The sequence below is a fragment of the Camelus dromedarius genome, chromosome 7 (assembly GCF_036321535.1).
Source record: "Camelus dromedarius isolate mCamDro1 chromosome 7, mCamDro1.pat, whole genome shotgun sequence".
Lineage (NCBI taxonomy): Eukaryota > Metazoa > Chordata > Mammalia > Artiodactyla > Camelidae > Camelus > Camelus dromedarius.
Genome location: NC_087442.1, coordinates 46159595 through 46178582, shown reverse-complemented (window position 1 = coordinate 46178582; position 18988 = coordinate 46159595). Strand labels below are relative to the sequence as shown.

The following is an 18988-nucleotide window of genomic DNA, read 5'->3' as shown; positions in this document are numbered from 1 at the left end:
AAAATGTGGTATAATGTAGTGGGGCAAGCACAGATTCTGGGGCCCATCTGCTTGGGCTCAAATCATAGATACATCGTTTATTAGCTGTGTGACGTTGGGCAAGTTACCTAACCTTTCTGTGCCTCAGTTTTTAATCACCTGTACAGTGGGAATAGTAGTAGTATTTGCCTAAGTAAGGTTATTGTGAGGACTTAAATGAGTTAATGTTTGTAAAGTATTTAAAATAGTACCTGTCACAAAATAAATATAGGTCTTTGCTATAAAAATAATTACCGTGATTATAATTAATAATTATTTTTTTAGTTAATACTACAGTTGACCCTCCATATCCATGAGTTTTGGGAGACAGTGAATTTATGCTATTTTAAGCCACTTAGTTTGTGTTAATTTATTAAATAGCAACAGATAAGTAATAGAATAGACTAAGTATAAAATCATATTAAGGAGTTAATAACTTATAACTGTTACAATTTGGAAGCGTAGAAAAGAGTTCTTTTTTTTAAGTGATACATACTGAAATATTCAAGAAGTGTCCGGGATTTGTTTTAAAATAATGGTAAAGAAATAAGCAGATTTTAAAAATGAAGAAAATATGGCAAAATATTAGTAATTATTAGATCCAGGTGATAGATATGCAGAGAATCATTGTACTATTCTGCTTTTAGGTATGTCTGAAATTTTTCATAGTAAAATATAAATACGTATACACATAGATAAACGTGTATATAAAGAGAGTTCAGTCTTAACGCCCCTTTCTCCTCCTCCTCCTCCTTTATGTTGATGTTTCCTGGTTGCCCCTTTCACTTGTCTCACTCACAAAGGTGTCCCCTTTTGGCTATCTTTCTGAAAGATGTACCTATTGAAGCATATTTTCATATTCCTCTCCTCTTAAAAGTTAAATTAAGGCTTCAGACTCCAGCTCTGTGTGTCACAGAGTCCAATGTGAGCCAACCGGGAGGGACGGCAGGTCTGGTCCACCCCTGGGGGCTGAAGTGTCATTGAACAATGGTCCTTATTCGCAGCAGGGCTGCCTTTCAGGGGGCCTGGTGCACTCTCCTGGTGCCAACCCCAGCTGCCTTTTTTACCATTCTGAACTCTTCTCCGCCACCTCGGCTGGGCCTTAATTCTTTCTCAGAAGCCCAATTCCTTCGGCAGAAGCTGCGTGTTCCGCTCAGGCCCCATCTGACAGCTGTGGCCCCTGGCCTGGCCCCACAGACATTCAATGTTCCCTTTCACAGGCTGTGGGGTGTTCCTGCCAGAAAAGTCCACTTCCTTTACGAGTCTCTTTTTTATGGTGTCACTCTTTTTTGGCCTCGAGGGTCATGCCAATTCCTTGCACACTTGATGAAAGGATTCAGGGGCAGAAAACTTGAATCAATGGGGTCTTTTTATTTTTGAACATCAGTAAACAGCACAAATCAGTTCAATGAGTTCAGACTCAGTTATTTCCATGCTTGCTGTAGTCTCTCCCCAGTATTAAAGCCCACTGAAAATGCCTCTCTTTATCTCCAGCTAATGAAGAATGTTGTTCTTTTTTCTTGGTTTGAACATGCTCCAAAACATTGGCCTGAAAGATCAATTTAACACTGGACGGCCCTGAATACAAACATCTTTAACTTACCCTTTAATCCAGCTCAATGACATTATTCTAATCATTTTCTTTCCCCTTCATTTTATTCTGCTCACTGACAGTATTTTTATGTTTGTTAGTGTAAAATGCAATCATTTGTTTTTGAGACTAATGAAGACATGCCAAGATCTTGTCCATTGATTAAGTTACAAATAATATAATTAGGAATGAATAGGTCTGGTTAACCTGTTAATTTGTCATAGTTGTATCTCCATCAAAATGGTCCTTTCTCACCTGTGTCATTCTCAATATCCAAGCCCAGGAAAGACACTGCACAGTATACTTAGCAGCACCAGCAAAGAATATGGCCCTCAATGTTGTTTTTTTTTTTTACTTAAAATAGTCACTGATATATTAATTATAATTAATTATAATATATTATTATATATAATTAATTATAATTAATAATAATATATTGTTATTATTTATCACAGAACAAATATTCCTGAAAAAGAGTTTAAGACAAAAAAAATCTATATATTGTCCCCCATAATATTGCATGCCCCCATATTTTTAAAAGGTTGAATCTTTTTTACTTAAACCATTAAAACCAGGAGCATAAATTAAGTGGTGCCAGTGATACAGCTTTACCAGACACTGCCAACACCTAGTGAACACTAGCCCAGTAAGAGGGTTCAGTGGCAGATTCTGGAACCAGAATGCAGGGGTTCAAATCTCAGTTCCAGTACTTAATAGCTGTGTGACCTTGGGTAAATAACTTCACCTCTCTGAGCCCTAGTCTCTTCATCTGAAAAATTAGAACCATTAGAGTACCTATCCACCTTTCCCCCAGGCATTGGCGGGTTGTTGTGAGGATGTAAAACACTTATTGTCCAACGTATGAGAAGCAATCATTGTCATCGTCCCGGATGGATAACAGTTAACTCTCTCTGATCTAGCTTCCCAACCCTGCCAGAACGGTCTTCCTGCTACACTGCTCCAATCCTTTCTCACACTCTCCCACGCTTGAGAAAACCGCTGGCATTTTTTCACTCATCAAGTGGTCTGCCACTCCCCCTTGGGGGAAGTTTCCTTGCAGTGGCAGGATAAATCACCGGCTTTCACAGAGAAGGCAGGAATGATCAGGAAACCCCAGGTCACAACATGAAACAGATCTGGTTTTTCAAGCTCCTCGTTAACTTTAAAAAAAAATATTAACCTAGATGAAAAGAGTTGAGTTAGTTTTATTCCTCTGTGTGAAGCACATTCTCATGAGTCTCCACATAAGTCTCTTCCCTTGTTTTGTATTTATTCTCTTACTTTCGTCACTCCCTTCTCCCCCACCCCGGTATTCTGTGCTTAAGGTCTCTGTTTCCGGCTTTGTGTAAAGGCAACGTGGTGATGGTGGATGCACATGTCTTTAAGCTACACAGGTGTTATGTGTAACATTCCCCCCAGCCCCACATCTTGAGACCCACGCTGCTAGGCTTCTCTTCTCCCTGCTGCCTGGTACCCCAGGGTGCCCGTCCTTACATTTGAGTCTCCATTTCCCCAGGTGACAAACACCCAGGTGTCCCCCAACCATCCTGAACAATAACCCAGGGAAAAGAGGGGTTCTCAGAAGATGGTTTTGGGAAATCTTGCTACTACGTAGATGAAAATAAAACCGCCCCCCCCCCATCTACCACTACATACGAAGTGAACTCTTGATTGCTTAAAGACCAAAATCTGAAAGCTGAAAACAATGGGATTAATAGAAGAAAGTGTGGGTGAAAATGTTAGTGACCTGGGAGAAGAGAAAACTTCTTAAACTAAATCTCAAAGGTGTGAAAGTCGTTGAACATTTCTTCTGTTCACAGTGGTTTTCCAGTCCCCCCTCACTCTTGGTCAGCCCTTCTCAACTGCCAGGAGGTTACCTTTTGTTTAAGGACAAAAGTGGAGGAACAACAAAATTTTAAAGCCTGTCTTTTCCCTATTTTCAGTTTCCCCTTTCTGCAAATCAAAGATAGTATTTTCTCCTAGCTTTTCCTTTGCCCAGCCCAGGGGGGCAGTAATCTGTGACCCATCAGCCAAGTCCAGCCTACCTCATAGTTTTGTGCAGCCTGCTAAAAAACATTTTTACATCTTTAAATGGTTGAGGAAAAAAACAGAAGAAGAATATTTTGTGACACTTGAACAATGTTTAATGCCACTGTCCATAAATATAGTTCTATTGGAACCCAGCCAAACTCACTCATTCCCGTCTTGTCTACACTTGCAGTTTCCCCACAGCTGCAGAGCTGAGTGGTTGTGACAGAGGCTGAATGCCTCACAAAGCCTGATGTAGTGACTTTGTGGCCCTTGACTGAAGAAGTCTGCCAACTGGATTGGATGCCCCTTGGGGATGGGGGTCATAGCCAGCATATCCTCTATTTCCCTGATGCTTTAGCACAGGTCCTCGCTGGTGATCAATCAGTACTATTTATAACATGTAGAATTACTTTGGCTTCAAGTAACAGAATGCCCAACTGATAGGGTTTTAATTCTAACATAACAAGGAATCCAGAGATAGGACTGGCATTGAGTCAACAGCTCCGGGTCTCTTCCCCTGTACCCTCAGGGTTGCAAAAGAGAGTAGAGGCAGCTCCTAAGAGTGTTTCTTCAAGTGACCATGTTCAAAGGCAGAAAACTGGCAGCAACATGGGCAAAGAACTCAACCCAGGATACCCTCTTCTCATAAAGGAAGAAAATATTCCCTGAGCTGCTACCACTGCAGCACACTTCCCCCATTGGCATTCGCCAGAAGTGGGGCACATGCTCACATAGACCAGGGGCTGGACCCCCTTCCTTGAGAGCTAGAGACCTCCACCCAAAACTCAAACAGCACCAGGGAATGAGGAATAAGGGGATGGTTTTGGGGTAGGCAATAAATAGTGTTTGCCTAACCATTAACTAATGATGAAGCTGATTTTTGAACTTGGAAAGGCAACCTAGAAATTCAAACTATTTTTCTCTGAGTGGAATCAAGCCATTGCTTGGTTTCCCTACTTTCCTTAAGTAGGGAACTTTCCCTAAGACTGATAATTCTTTTTAAAAGAGAATAAATTTTTCAAATAGTTTCAGATAAACAACAAATTTCTACTGTATAGCACAGGGAACTATATTCAATATCTTGTAGTAACCTATAATGAAAAAGAATATATGTGTATATATGTATGACTGAAACATCAGAAATTGACACAGTATTGTAAACAAACTATACTTCAATTAAAAAATTTTTTGATCATTTCAGATGGTTTTCAAACCACAGAAGTGCCAAAGTTAGCTGAGTAGTCATTTACAAGTTCTACTTGGTCTTTTCTAATGAAATTTAATGGTCCACAATCAGGATCCTTTTGTTGCTGCACAGAATCTCATGGCATGAGGCCATATGTTGCATAGTGTCCCTCAGTCTGTTCTCTTGTGGTCAAAACTTGTATATTCCTAATGGCTGGTTCGTCAGGATCGCCGGAGCGATCTTCTGTAATGCTTAAACAAGCAGTCAAACAATGATAGTAATGTCTGACAACCAAAGTACGCTGCTGTGTATAGAAAAGGCCAGGATGTGAACACACAGGTTCCAGGGAGAGGTGAAGCCAGTGCCCAGCATGTGATCCAGGCCCCCGTTGAGTCAGAGCCACGGGCCCCGTGAGCATGCCACGACAGGTGGCCCCTTTGATTCTCCAGACTCTCATGTTACACTTTCTGTCTGTAAACCTCTATACACTCAATTCAGCAGATGAGCAGATGAAGGCACAATCAACAAGGACAAGTAGTAACAAGAAAAGTAATACATCTTTTAAACCTAGAAATCTCAGAATGCCAGCTTTATAAAGGGAGTGTTAGGGTGTGGTGAATTTTATATACTTTTTAAAAATGTGGCTGCTCTACCTGCTCCATATTGGTGTTTCCCAGTTTTTTTTCAGCCTGTTGACTTGAGGGGATCAGTCCCCATACTCTAGCCCTGTCCTATTCTGACAATCCCACCTGCCTTTACAAACCAGACGTGAACTTAAATGAGCCAATACACACACTCGTGCCCCACAGAAACTTAGGGGAAATGGAAGTGGTGAGAAGTTACAAACTCATATGTAGCAAATAAACACTTCGTTTCATAAAGGCAACTGCCTTGACCAGTTCAGCGCACAGCTCTGACTTTGCAGATAAATGTTTCCTAATGTCAGAAGAAGGTGGAGAACTGGTCAAAAGAACAACAAAAGAAATTAAAATTTTTAACCTTTAAAGCATTGACTTCTGCGATGAACCTTAGTCTATCCAAAGTTCTCCCACAAACTCAAATATGGCCATGGAGGTGCTCTCTGCTCCAGACAAATAGTACACTTTCCAGGACTCATTATTATCGGCACCCCCAACACACACACACTCAAAAATCATAATAGAATTTGCATTCTGTGGTGAATGGGTGAAAAGAAAGGGTTCCATGAGGCTTGGTGTCCCCTTCCAGCCATATCCCGTTTCCCTAGATCCCTGGGAGGAGCGGATGAGGCCTTGATGCTGGGCCCTGAGTCTGACTCTGGTCCCAGCTCTGGAACAAGGTGGTCAGCAGGGCACACTCTTCACTGAACTGTGTTTCTTTTGCATTTCCATACTTAGTCAGGGGTATGAGCAAAACCCCTGTTTCATCTTCAGTCATTTCATATAAAGGATTAATGAATATATACCATTTAGCTGTAAAGCTAAATAAGCCTTCGAAGTTATATGATTGATAAAAGAAAAGTAAATAAACGTGCAAGAAAGTTATTGTCCAATCCCACTGAACTAAGAAAATGCTGATGGTAAAGAGAACGAGATGAGATGCAGCCTCTTGTAAAAACGGTCCTGCTGCAACAAGGAAGATGGTGTAATTATGTGTGTGAGCTGAGAGGTCTCATTGCATTTATGTAAATCTATTCAATGAAATCATGTCCTAAACATTTTCAGAATTTTCCCGTATATACCTAAATCAGCTTGCTGCTTTTTATGTGAATGAAACTTCAGTTTGTTTTATAAATGGCACGTGAGAACTGGAATAGCCCTCTCTCACTGACATAAGGCCTGCAAACCTCAACCAACAGGAATGGTCCAGAGCCTACTCCACGCCTTGCTCTGTGCTAGGACTTTGTGTACATTTACTTTTAAGTCCTATCCTCTTCCATTTAATGAACAAAAAGTGTTCAAAAGTTATTGGAAGAGGTGATGCATTGAAAAGGGAGTAGTATTACTGATGTGGTGTTCCTGGGCAAAACGCATAACGCAAGCCCAAGGAAGCATCAGACGACTCCAAAATGAGAGGCATGCTATAGAACACTGGCCAATCCACTTCAAAAATATTAATGTCTTGAAGGATGAAGTAGGCTGAGGGGATGTTCCAAATTAAAGAAGACTAAGGAGACACAACAGCAAAATACAATGCATGCTCTTGGATTGGAGCCTAAATTGGGAGGGAGGTAAGGGGGTTGCCGCAGTGGATGTTATTGGGGTAATAGGAAAAGTTTGCAAATAAACTAGGAATTAGATAGTAGTATTACATCGATGGTAAATTTCCTGATTTTGATAATTGCACTGTACTTGGGTTAACAGAATACCCTCAGTCTTGGGAAATATTAGCTGAAGAAAATAAGAATAAAGGAACATGATGTCTGTAACTTATGGTTCATAAAAAAACAACAACATGTGTGTATATGTGTGTATACACACAAGTATATGTCAGTTAGCATGCAAAGGTGGCAAAATATCAAAACTGGTGAATCTGGGGAAAGGGTATATGGGAGTTCTTACACTTTTCTAGTATCTTTCCTGTATGTTTGAAATTATTTCAGAATAACGTTGAAAAAGTTTATGGGAACATACCTTACACTTCTGAAATCAGGTGTAGGAGAGATTTCCTTCTTAGCGAACACTGAAACATTATCTTGATCAAGACACTGATGACCCAGTTGAGATGAAAAGATTTTACAACCAAGTTTTGCAAGGTTTATTTCCACTTTGAAAAGAATGCTGGAGACGGACAGTCGGGTGTGGAGAGTGGTTATTAAATCAATTATGTGTAATGGGAACTCACCCTCTACGTTTCCTCCTCATCTCCACTCCTGAGAAATCAGAGAAAAAAATACCAGATGTGTATTAAAACAGCTTTCCTTTAACACTCACTTTCCATCAAAATCAGGCTCAACCCTCCACCCTGGCTGTAGCGTGAGCCTGTCACCCTCACAGCCTGCAGACCTCCGCTCCTGCTGGGACTATGGCCCCCCATGAAACAGCGCAAGCCCAGGCCACTGCTCACCCCCTGGGGAAGCTCTTCCTCTGGAGCTGCACCGTGTGACACACTGGCCGCTGGCATGTGTGGCCAGTGAGCGTTTGCAACGTGCTGGTCTAAACTGACACGTGCTAGAAGTATAAAATACATGCTAGATTTCAAAGACTTTGCATGAAAATACACAAAATGCCTCATGAATAATTTCACACATTGATTACATGCTGAAATGATGTTTTAGAAATATTGAGTTAAATGAAGCATATCATTAAAAGAATTTCAACTGTTTCTCCTTACTTCTTTTAATGTGGCTGCCAGGAAACAAAGTTACGTCCATGGCTCACATGGACAGCTCTGTATTGGACAGAGCTACTCAGATGGAACCGAGCAGCCCTTCCTCTGTGCCCTCGCTGGGCATCCTGACATGTTTCTGTCATAGCACCTACACATCCCTCTTCACCTGGCTGCTGCCTCAACTGGACTGCAAGCCCCATAAAGCCTGGTGCCCTTTTCTCCTCGGTTTCTAGCATTGTGCCTGGCATGCCTAACAAAGGGCATTGTAGAGTTAATCCTCAATGTTCATTATTTTTTTTTTTGTAATCTGGGTGAAATTTACATAATATTAAACTTTTATTTATTTTATTTTTTATTAGGGGGTGGGGTATATCTCAGTGGTAGTGCACATGCTTAGCATGCATGTGGTCCTGGGTTCAATCCCCGGTCCTTCCATTAAAAAATTAAAACTTTTTTAAAATTCATTTTTTTAATTGAACTGTAGTTGATTTACAATGTTAGTTTCAGGTATACAGCAAAGCAATTCATACATATATACATATACCTACATATATATTTTTTCTTTTCAAAATCTTTTCCATTATATGTTATTACAAGAAATTGAATATAGTTCCCTGTGCTATTTAATAAGTCCTTGTTGTTTATTTATTTTATATATAGTAATCTGTATCTCTTAATCCCAAACTCCTAATATGAACCATTTAGGTTTAGTACATTCACATTGTTGTGCAACCACCAGCTCTATTTAGTGCCCAAACATTTTAACCACACCAAAATAAAGCCCCATTCTCACCTCCTCACAGCCCCTGGCGATCACCAATCTGTTCTCTTTCTATGGACTTGCCTATCCTGGATATTTCATATAAGTAGAATCATACAATATGTGACCTTTTGTGTCTGGTTTCTTCCACTTAGCATAATGTTTTTTGAGGTTCAGCCACACTGCAGCGTGCATCATTTCTTCGTCCTTTTTTCCAATGTTCCTTCTTCTAGTCACATGCTTCCCTCCCACCTGAATGCACCTCCGGGTTCCTCCTCTGTGCTTAGCCAGTTGAACTCATCACTCAGGAACTAAGTCAAGTCATCCTTTCCCCGTAAAGATTGCTCTACATCCTTTGCCTTCTCTGAACTCCCTTAGCTCTACCAACATGACTTAGTTTAAATGCCACACACCAGTGATGTGCAGGATTGGTTTTTAAATAATCCAGCAGATATTGGTGTGGGGAGGGGGGTAAACAGAACAAGACTGGCCCTATATTGGTGATCACTGAAGCAAGTGATGGGTACATGGAGGTTGATAATGCTATTCTGTCTTTCTGTTTGTTTGAAAGTTTCCATAATAAAAAACTTCCAAGAGTGTTTCATACTATTACCTGTTCTGTGGGTTAATGTCTTATCCTCCCCATGAGATCCTGTGCTCCCTGGAGATCAGAGGTTGTCATTTGTGTCTTGGTGGATGATGGCTACCAGAGAAAAACAGACCTCCACCAGTGCTTGCCGAATCAAATTCTGTCTGAGGTGTTTAAAAATGTCATTCAGACAAAGCTAAATTTAGGTGTGAGAGTAAAGATCCAAGATGCTATTCTAGCTTTGGTTTCCTGGCTTTTCTTCTACAGTTAAAATCCCTTTTGATTTTTGCTCTAACTTCTTCTTTCTTGAGCTTATAATTGATCTCCAAGAATGAGTGCCATGCACTCACTCCAGTATTCTGAGATGTTTCTGGATAATCCATAATTATCAAAAACCTGGCAGCCAGGTTTCCATTCGGATTTCTGTTTTGGCCCCTCCCTTCTCTCTCTCTTCTAGAGAAGATCCCATTCTGGTTGTCCCTTCTCTGCACCACTGATCTGTGGGCACCAAAGGCAGAAAAGAGAGGAGCCCGTTCATCATTGCTTCCATATCCACACATTACACTTTCACGTCTTATACTCCTTCTGCACTAATAATTCAGAGAAGGTACTTTAAAAACAAAACTAGGACTCAAATAGTGTGGTAACCCACATTTTTCTACACCTACTGCTCTTTCTAATTTCAAATGGGCCACTAATTCCATAAGAAGAGTCATGCCAAAAAATGTTTGCAGCCAGCAACCGAAGGAGAAAACTCCTTTACCTGGATCTAGTGTCTAATTCCTTCAGGTAGAAAATCAGGCTAAAAAATACAATAGCTGTTGCCACTTTGTAATTGCAGAGTGCCCAGGAAAGAATGCGCTGACTTTTGTGATTCATTTTCTCCTCTTTCCCTGAAAAGCTAGGGAAAATATCCTGGTGGAAGAGTAAGTTCAAAACTTAGCAAACCTAGAAACAAGAGGGTTTAATTACTTATTCATGTGGGAAGCACCCAGACCAGGGAGGGAGCATGGATGGCTGAAGAACTGAACACGAAACAGAAATCTCTAAGTCATTTGTTAAAGCTTAAAATCTGAAAACCGTGATTCTCATTACAACACATTAGAAAGCCCACATTAGGATGAGGCAGTCACGTGGGCTTTCTCTCTGAACTGATCCCTTTATCTTTAGTCTTGCCTTTCTGCTCTGCCAAATATCACAGGCTTTGTTTCAACAAGTCTTGCAGCCTTTGAGAGCTACTTCCTATCACTGCACTCACCACACACTTTTCTTCATAAATAGAATATTTTTGCTAACCCGCCTGCTGGATGTCTGTGATGGGCAGAATCATACCCCCGCTGCCAAAGTTGTCCACATCCTAATCCCCTGAACCTGGGAGTGTGTTCTATGGCAAAGAGGAATTAAGGTTGCAGATGGAATTAAGGTTGCTAATCAGCTGCCTTTAAGACAATGAAATTAATCTGGATTATCCAGGTGAGCCAAATTAATCACAAGGGTCTTATAAGTGAGAGAGGGAGGAAGGGGAATTAGTGTCAGGGTGACTGTGTGTGAGAAAGACTTGATTGGCCGTTGCTGGCTTGGAAGATGGAAGAGGGCCACCAGCCAGGAAATACAGAGAGGCCTCTAAAAGCTAGAAAAGGCAAGGAAACACATGCTTTACTAGAGCTTCCCTGCTGATGCTTTGATTTTGGCCCAGTTAGACCCATTTAAGACTTCGGACTTCTAGAATGTAAAATAAGAGATTTGTGTTGTTTTAAGTCTCCAAGTTTCTTTAAGTTCTGCAAATAGTGGCAATAGGGAACTAAAACCACAGCCGTTTAAAAAGAGTTGGGCAGAAAAGGGCCCTAGGTTTTTTTTTATCTTGTTTAGGAATTTCTGAACTGAGAAGTTCACAAAATGAAAGCTTACTCCCCCCACTGCCTGATGTGACTCCTGGGTGTGGCCACCACCTGCCACTCCATGAGTCCACCACTGGGTAGCTGCTGTTGACATCACAACTCAGGGGCTTCTCCTCCAGCCGGGACTGTGGCCACAGGGGGGGTTGTCAGAAACCAGGATGCTTAGAGGCAATTTAGGACATTCTCAAAAGTTGACTATGTTCTCAACAGTATTTTCAACAGAATAATCATGTCAATACCAAGTAAGTGAGATGCTTCCCTTCTTTCTATGAACAATTTCAAACACAATTTCAAATTGTGAACAATTTTCACAGTATGATTTTATTTAAAAAAAAAAAAAAACATAAGCTTGGGGCTATTTCTTGTCCAAGATAGCCCACTATCTGAGTCCTAAAAGTAAACTATGTGCTGTCAGCTGTTGACTGTCTACACTGATTCTCCGACTTGTAGGGCTTTGAAATTAAGAACTTCTGGTCTCTTCTTTGCCTCCACCCACCTGCCGACCTTCCACCTGTTGCCCTAGTCATTGCTACTTGATGGGACAGGGAAGGAGAGAAGACATAAAAAGATCTGACCGCTGTGTCTGTCACCCTAATTAAGATCTTGTTATGGAAGGGTCTGACACTTCCAGTTCATTTAGAGCCAGAAGGAGCTAATCTGGCCAAAAATAGAAGCCAGAACTAATTGTAAGTAACAAAAGGCAGTCATACTTTAAAAAAAATCAATAGTGAGTTTTCCCTGAAATGTTTTCTAAATTATATTACTCCATGTTTGTTGTAAAAAAAAAAAAAAAAAGCAAACAGAACTACATAGATTATTCACATTACATAAAACTAACAACCACTTCCATTAATCATTTATCCATCTGTACTTGAAAACGGTTTTGTTTCATTTGTACATATGTTCCAGTCCCTGTTTTTCCTTCCATATTTGCTTCAAAGGCTGTAAAAGCAGCTCTAAAGAGCTGTGTATGACCTGAGGGTGGGGAGTTAGCCACTCCTATTCAATGGATTTGCAGTTTCACAGACAATTTATTTCTGTTCCTCATTAGCAGAACTGAAACATAAAGCAACACCCCAAATTTCTATGTGTGCTGAAAATGGTTATGTGGCTGTGACTTAGAGAATGATTACGTGCAGTAAAGTGTTCATGTTGCCACATTTTCTGCACATTCAGTAACTAGAAATGTTTGACTATAGAAAATTTATCTTCCAGGTGAGCTTGTTTTTATATTTAATCCCTGCTTTCTGTAGCATAAAATAAACGTGCTGTATGTTTAATGCAGTTGGCCATGAGTGATACAACATATAAATGCTTTGAGAGCATTTATCAAAAATTATACATATTTTTCCAAAAGTTAAATGGAATTGCACAGACATCCTCAGTGCACTTTTGAGTAAATTTCTCAACTACCGGAGGCTATGTGGCTGTTTCAAGCACTTTCTGGCACAACGTATGTTGTTATCCACATATGTCATCCACAGTTTCAAGTGATTGACACTATCCCTGCCCATCTTTGTTTCTTCTTGGGGGAACGGGGTGTACAGCACCAGCTAGCACTGGGAAGAGCTGGCCATTTAATCACAGCCAAAGAAGCGTAAATGTGGCATCCCAGCATGAGCTGGGTGAGTGAATTATTTAAGGAACCGCAGCAAGTTGATAATTGAGGTTGGAGACTGAAATTTTATTTGGGGAAGGATATCAGAATGGGGTCTATGGAAAGGAAGTCCTTTTAATTAGAAATGTGGAATCACAGCACTGAAATGGCGTGCATCTGAAAAGTGAATAAATAGATGCTAAGAGGGAGTGAGTCAGAAGCACATGAGTAGTAAGTGGTTGAACTCCAGAGACCAGATCAAGAAACGCTGCTTAATCCCATCACATGATCTGCCCCGAGGCCCAGTATTTGATTAAAATAAGGAGTGGGGCGCAGCAGAAGCCAGAAGAGCACTGTTGTTCTTAGTGGATGGAGCCAGAAGAGTCACAAGTTAAACCTTGATTGCCCGGGTCTGTGAGAATTCAGCATGGAATTTCTCTGCTGTTTCCTGGGATTTCTGCTTCTGGCTGCAAGATTGCCCCTCCATGCCGCCAAACGTGAGTAATTCTCAGTTTCTGGGTTTAACCCGTTCTCTGGCTACTGGCTGAAGTGATGGGTTTGCCTAAAGTAACATGGTTTGAGCCAGAAGCCGGACTTGAGGAAGCAGCCACGCTCACTTGTTTCTTCTTCTGAAAATTGTTGGGGATGTTGAAACTGCAGTAAAATGCGTTCGGTTGCATTCGTTGCTTCAGGCTCTTCAAAAGCGAAAGGCGTGCAGCTCCTCTCTGGTGGAGGCTTTTTTCCATCGCAGATGCCACCCACTTTCTTGGAGAGGGTGGGAGAATGGGGGTATGAAGGGAACAGTCTCAGGCCTTAGAACAAAGCAAAGTTACCCACTAAATTTTGTCTGGTTTCCGTCCAACAGTGTAAAGCCCTCAGATGATTGGGAACTCGAGGCCCAAAATCCGGAGACAGGCTTTTGAATAGTCCCAGCCCAGAAGCTGTTGCCAGTCCTGCTGGTGTATTTTCACAGACCCGCTGAAGTTTGCTGCCACTGTAGGGAGGTTACTAAGAGAAGAGCTGAAGCTTTGGGTCTCTATTCTAGTTACACAGTAGAGGCTGGGGACTTTTTTTTTATTCAATTTTTATTACTCAGGTAGTCCCACAACCACCTTTGTGGAGCAGATGGTCCTTCACTATTCTACAGGCGAGGACACAAGGACCCGAGTTTTGCTTTTCACCTGCTGGGCCCAGTTCAGTGATCCTGGACACACGTGCACACCCTTCTCTCACTCCTCCTCTCCTAACGGGAGAGAAAAGCTCTGCAGTTAGGTGGTCCTTGGAGAGTTCCACCCAGGGCTGGCGGCTGCGGTGTGGAGAGGGGAAGGGAGGGAGCCGCTACTAGCTCCAAGTAACCCGCCCTAGGCCGCACAGCGGGTTAGGGGAAGAAGAAGGCTTCTGTGCCCACCGCTGTCCTTCCTCCCTGCTGTGGGGCTGGACCACGTGTGACTTAGCTCCACTGAGTTTTCATTTCCTTGTTTACAAAACTGGTTAAGAGGGTTCTTGTGAGATCAGTTAACAAAAGGTGCTTGGAGTGGGAGGTGTACTTGGTAGCAATTGTCTTCCCTCAAAGTACCTCGCAGGACAGACACTGCAAGAGCCTACAGTCCCAGAGACGGAGGGACAGGCCGCTGACAGGTCCGTGGGAAGCCCCTGCACCAAATTCTAGCCTTCTGCCCACCAGCACCCTCTTTGTCTACTCACTGAGACAGATAAGCCTGAGGTTGGCTGGCAGTTTGAGAGGAGTCCCAACCTATTAGCAACGTAACAAAAACCTGTAGGTGCCTGATTTCACCTTGCCTTAAGACTAAACATCCTGGCCAGAAAAAAATAAGGATGAGTGGGATTTAACAATGTATCAGACACCAAGAGATTCCTTGCCACTTTCCAGTCATAGCCCTGGTAAAAAGGAGGAAGGAGAAGACATTAACAACTGGCCTGGCCACCACCTGTATGCTGGTAGACCCAGTAGGGTGTCCAAAGCTAGAGGGAGCAGCCACAGGGGTGCTGGGTGTGACCCCATTTATCTCCATATCTGTTCTCCACATACACTCACATCTTTTTTTTTTCTTTTAAAATCTTACTATTGGGTTTTTTGGTTCTGTGGGTTTTTTTAAATATTTTTTATTGATTTATAATAATTTTACAATGTTGTGTCAGATTCTAGTGTAGAACACAATTTTTCAGTTATACATGAACATATATATATTTATTGTCACATTTTTTTCTCTGTGAGCTACCATAAAATCTTGTATATACTTCCCTGTGCTATACAGTATAACCTTATTTATCTATTCTACATTCTGAAATCCCAGTCTATCCCTTCCCACCTCCTGCCCTCTTGGCAACCACAAGTTTGTATTCTATGTCTATGAGTCTATTTCTGTTTTGTATTTATGTTTTGTTTGTGTTTTTTTTTTTTTATTTTAGATTCCACATATGAGTGATCTCATATGGCATTTTTCTTTCTCTTTCTGGCTTACTTCACTTAGAATGACATTCTCCAGGAGCATCCATGTTGCTGCAAATGGCGTTATGTTGTCAGTTTTTATGGCTGAATAGTATTCCATTGTATAAATATACCACTTCTTCTTTATCCAGTCATCTGTTGATGGACATTTGGGCTGTTTCCATGTCTTGGCTATTGTGAATAGCACTGCTATGAACATTGGGGTGCAGGTGTCATTTTGGAGTAGGGTTCCTTCTGGATATATGCCCAGGAGTGGGATTCCTGGGTCATATGTTAAGTCTATTCCTAGTCTTTTGAGGAATCTTCATACTGTTTTCCACAGTGGCTGCACCAAACTACATTCCCACCAGCAGTGTAGGAGTGTTCCCTTTTCTCCACAGCCTCTCCAGCATTTGTCATTTGTGGATTTTTGAATGATGGCCATTCTGACTGGTGTGAGGTGATACCTCATTGTAGTTTTAATTTGCATTTCTCTGATAATTAGTTATATTGAGCATTTTTTCATGTGCCTATTGATCATTTGTATGCCTTCTTTGGAGAATTGCTTGTTTAGGTCTTCTGCCCATTTTTGGATTGGGTTTTTTTTTTTTCTTATTAAGTCGTATGAGCTGCTTATATATTCTGGAGATCAAGCCTTTGTTGGTTTCATTTGCAAAAGTTTTCTCCCATTCCGTAGGTTGTCTTTTTGTTTTATTTATGGTTTCCTTTGCTGTACAGAAGCTTGTAAGTTTCTTTAGGTCCCATTAGTTTATTCTTGCTTTTATTTCTATTGCTTGAGCAGACTGTTCTAGGAGAACATTTTTGAGATGTATGTCAGATAATGTTTTGCCTATATTTTCTTCTAGGAGGTTTATTGTATCTTGTCTTATGTTTAAGTCTTTGATCCATTTTGAGTTTATTTTTGTGTATGGTGTAAGGGAGTGTTCTAGCTTCACTGCTTTACATGCTGCTGTCCAGTTTTCCCAACACCATTTGTTGAAGAGACTGTCTTTATTCCATTGTATATTCTTGCCTCCTTCATCAAAGATTAGTGGACCAAAAGTTTGTGGGTTCATTTCTGGACTCTCTATTCTGTTCCATTGGTCTATATGGCTGTTTTTGTACCAATACCATGCTGTCTTGATTACTGTAGCTCTGTAGTATTGTCTGAAGTCTGGGAGAGTTATTCCTCCAGCCTCTTTCTTTTTCTTCAGTAATGCTTTGGCAATTCTAGGTCTTTGATGGTTCCATATAAATTTTATTATGATTTTTTCTAGTTCTGTGAAATATGTCCTGGGTAATTTGATAGGGATTGCATTAAATCTATAGATTGCCTTGGGCAGTGTGACCATTTTAACAATATTGATTCTTCCAATCCAAGAGCATGGGATATCTTTCCATTTTTTAAAGTCTTCTTTAATTTCCTTCATCAATGGTTTATAGTTTTCTGTGTATAATTCTTTCACCTCCTTGGTTAGATTTATTCCTAGGTATTTTATTACTTTGGGTGCTATTTTAAAGAGGATTGTTTCTTTACTTTCTTTTTCTGTTGATTCATCATTAGTGTAAAGAAATGCAACTGATTTTTGAACATTAATCTTATTTTGGTTCTGTGTTTTTAATTCAACTTTTTATTTTGAGGTCATTGTAAATTCACATGCACTTTTAAGAAATAATACAGAGAGATCCCCCTGTTTGTACCGTTTACCTGGTTTCTCCCAACAGTAACACCTTGCAAAACTATACAACAATGTCACAACCAGAGTGTTGACACTGATACAGTTAAAATACGGAACAGTTCCATCACCACAAAGATCCAAACCAACTTCCCTTCCCCACTCCACCATACCCCCAGTCCCTGGAAACCTCGAATCTGTTCTCCATTTTCATAATTTTATCACTTCAAGAATGTTAGAGAAATGGAATCATACAGCATGTAATCTTTGGGAACTGTCTTTTTTTTATTCAACATAATTTATTGAAGTTGTTGCATGTATCAATAGTGGGTGGTTGCTTTTTTGTTGTGTTTTTTTTTTTTATCAGTGAGTAGTATTCCATAGTATGGATGCACCACAGTTTAACTGTTCACCCATTGAAAGATTTCTGGGTTGTTGCAACTTGGGCGGTTATGAATAAAGCTTCTATGAACATTCATGGACAGGTTTCTATGTGAACATAAGCTTCCATTTCTTTGGGACAAATGCCCAAGAGTACAGTTGCTTAGTTGCAATAGTAATTAAATGCTTGGTTTAACAAGATACTGCCAAACTGTTTTCCAGAGTGGTTGAACCATTGTACATTCCCACCTGCAATGGATGAGTGATAGTTTCTCCACATCCTCACCTACATCTGATATGTCACCTTTAGTTATTTGTCTTTCTGATAGGTGTATGGTGATATCTCATTGTAGTTTTAATGTGCATTTCCCCACTGGCTAATGATATTGAACATCTTTTCATGCATTTTTGCCATTTGTACATCCTTACCTGTGAAATATCTGTTCAGGTCCTTTGCCCATTTTTCAACTGGGTTTTTTTTTAATAACATTGCACTTTGAAAATCCTTTATATGGTCTAGATGTTATTCCTTTATTGGAAATGTGGTTTGCAAATATCTTCTTCCCATCTGTAATCTGTCTTTTTATCCTCTTCACGTGGTACTTCACAGAGCAAAAGTTTTTAGTTTTAATCAGGTCCAGTTTATCAATTTTTCCTATCATGGGTCATGTTTTTGGTGTTCAGTCTAAGAATTCTTGCCTATCTATAGCCTGAAGCTTTCTCCTATGCTTTTTAATCTTTTACAGCACCATTTGTTGAAAGGCCATCCTTCCTCCATTGGATTGTTTTTGTCAAAAATCAGTAGGGCCTATCTGTGTGGGTCTATTTCTGGGTTCTCTGGTGCATTCTGTGGACCTATGTGTCTATTCATTGTCTGTATTTTTCCTTGACTTTTGACATTTAAAGTCAGAGGAGAAATCTGTGTTTGGATTATGCTTCTGAAAACACTGACTTTCACTCAGGATCTAAGGAAGAGGAAGACTATGTAACACTAGGAAAAACTGGTCCTGGGAATCAAAAGCTGAAATTCTTCATTTCCACTTGATTAAAGACAACTCTTAGTGAATCAGGTCACTTCTCTTGCCTTGAATTTCTTCATCTATAAATGAAGGGATCTGAACTAATCTTAGTTCTTTCCACATTGAACATTCTACCATTCTGTGACTTAGTTCAAATGAATTTGCAGTTACAAACATTTATTGATAAACATACATTTCCTGCTCTCATTTTGTTCCTATTTGAAAACAGATACTATCTCACAGTATAACACAGGACATTTGGTTTTTGTCTGACCTGAGGCCCAGAGAGGAAACATAGCCTGAAGTCACACAGCCTGTTTAGTAGCAGAACCTGGACTAGAAGCCAGGTTCAAAGTTCTTTTTCATTCCATCAGCCTCCCTTATAAGAAGGGAACTACATACAGCTTCCTCCTCCTACCAACAAGGAGGAATAGAAGACAGGCGTTAGTGGCATCCATTCAATATGGCTTTTCTGAGTGCCTGT

The 18988-nt window shown here is 40.6% G+C and overlaps 1 protein-coding gene across 2 annotated transcripts in view; it reads left to right on the top strand.

The window, feature by feature from the left end:
* Nucleotides 1-18988, top strand: part of GPNMB (glycoprotein nmb) — a 48015-nt gene that overhangs the window by 10199 nt on the left and 18828 nt on the right. Inside the window, exon 1 of one of the 2 annotated variants that reach the window (XM_010987185.3) lies at nucleotides 13344-13476. The exons of the other annotated variant lie outside the window; for it this stretch is intronic. Coding sequence (XP_010985487.1) covers nucleotides 13407-13476 — 70 coding nt within the window. The 5' untranslated portion in view covers nucleotides 13344-13406. Of the gene's footprint in view, nucleotides 1-13343; nucleotides 13477-18988 lie in introns of those variants that run through there. 2 annotated transcript variants of the gene reach the window in all.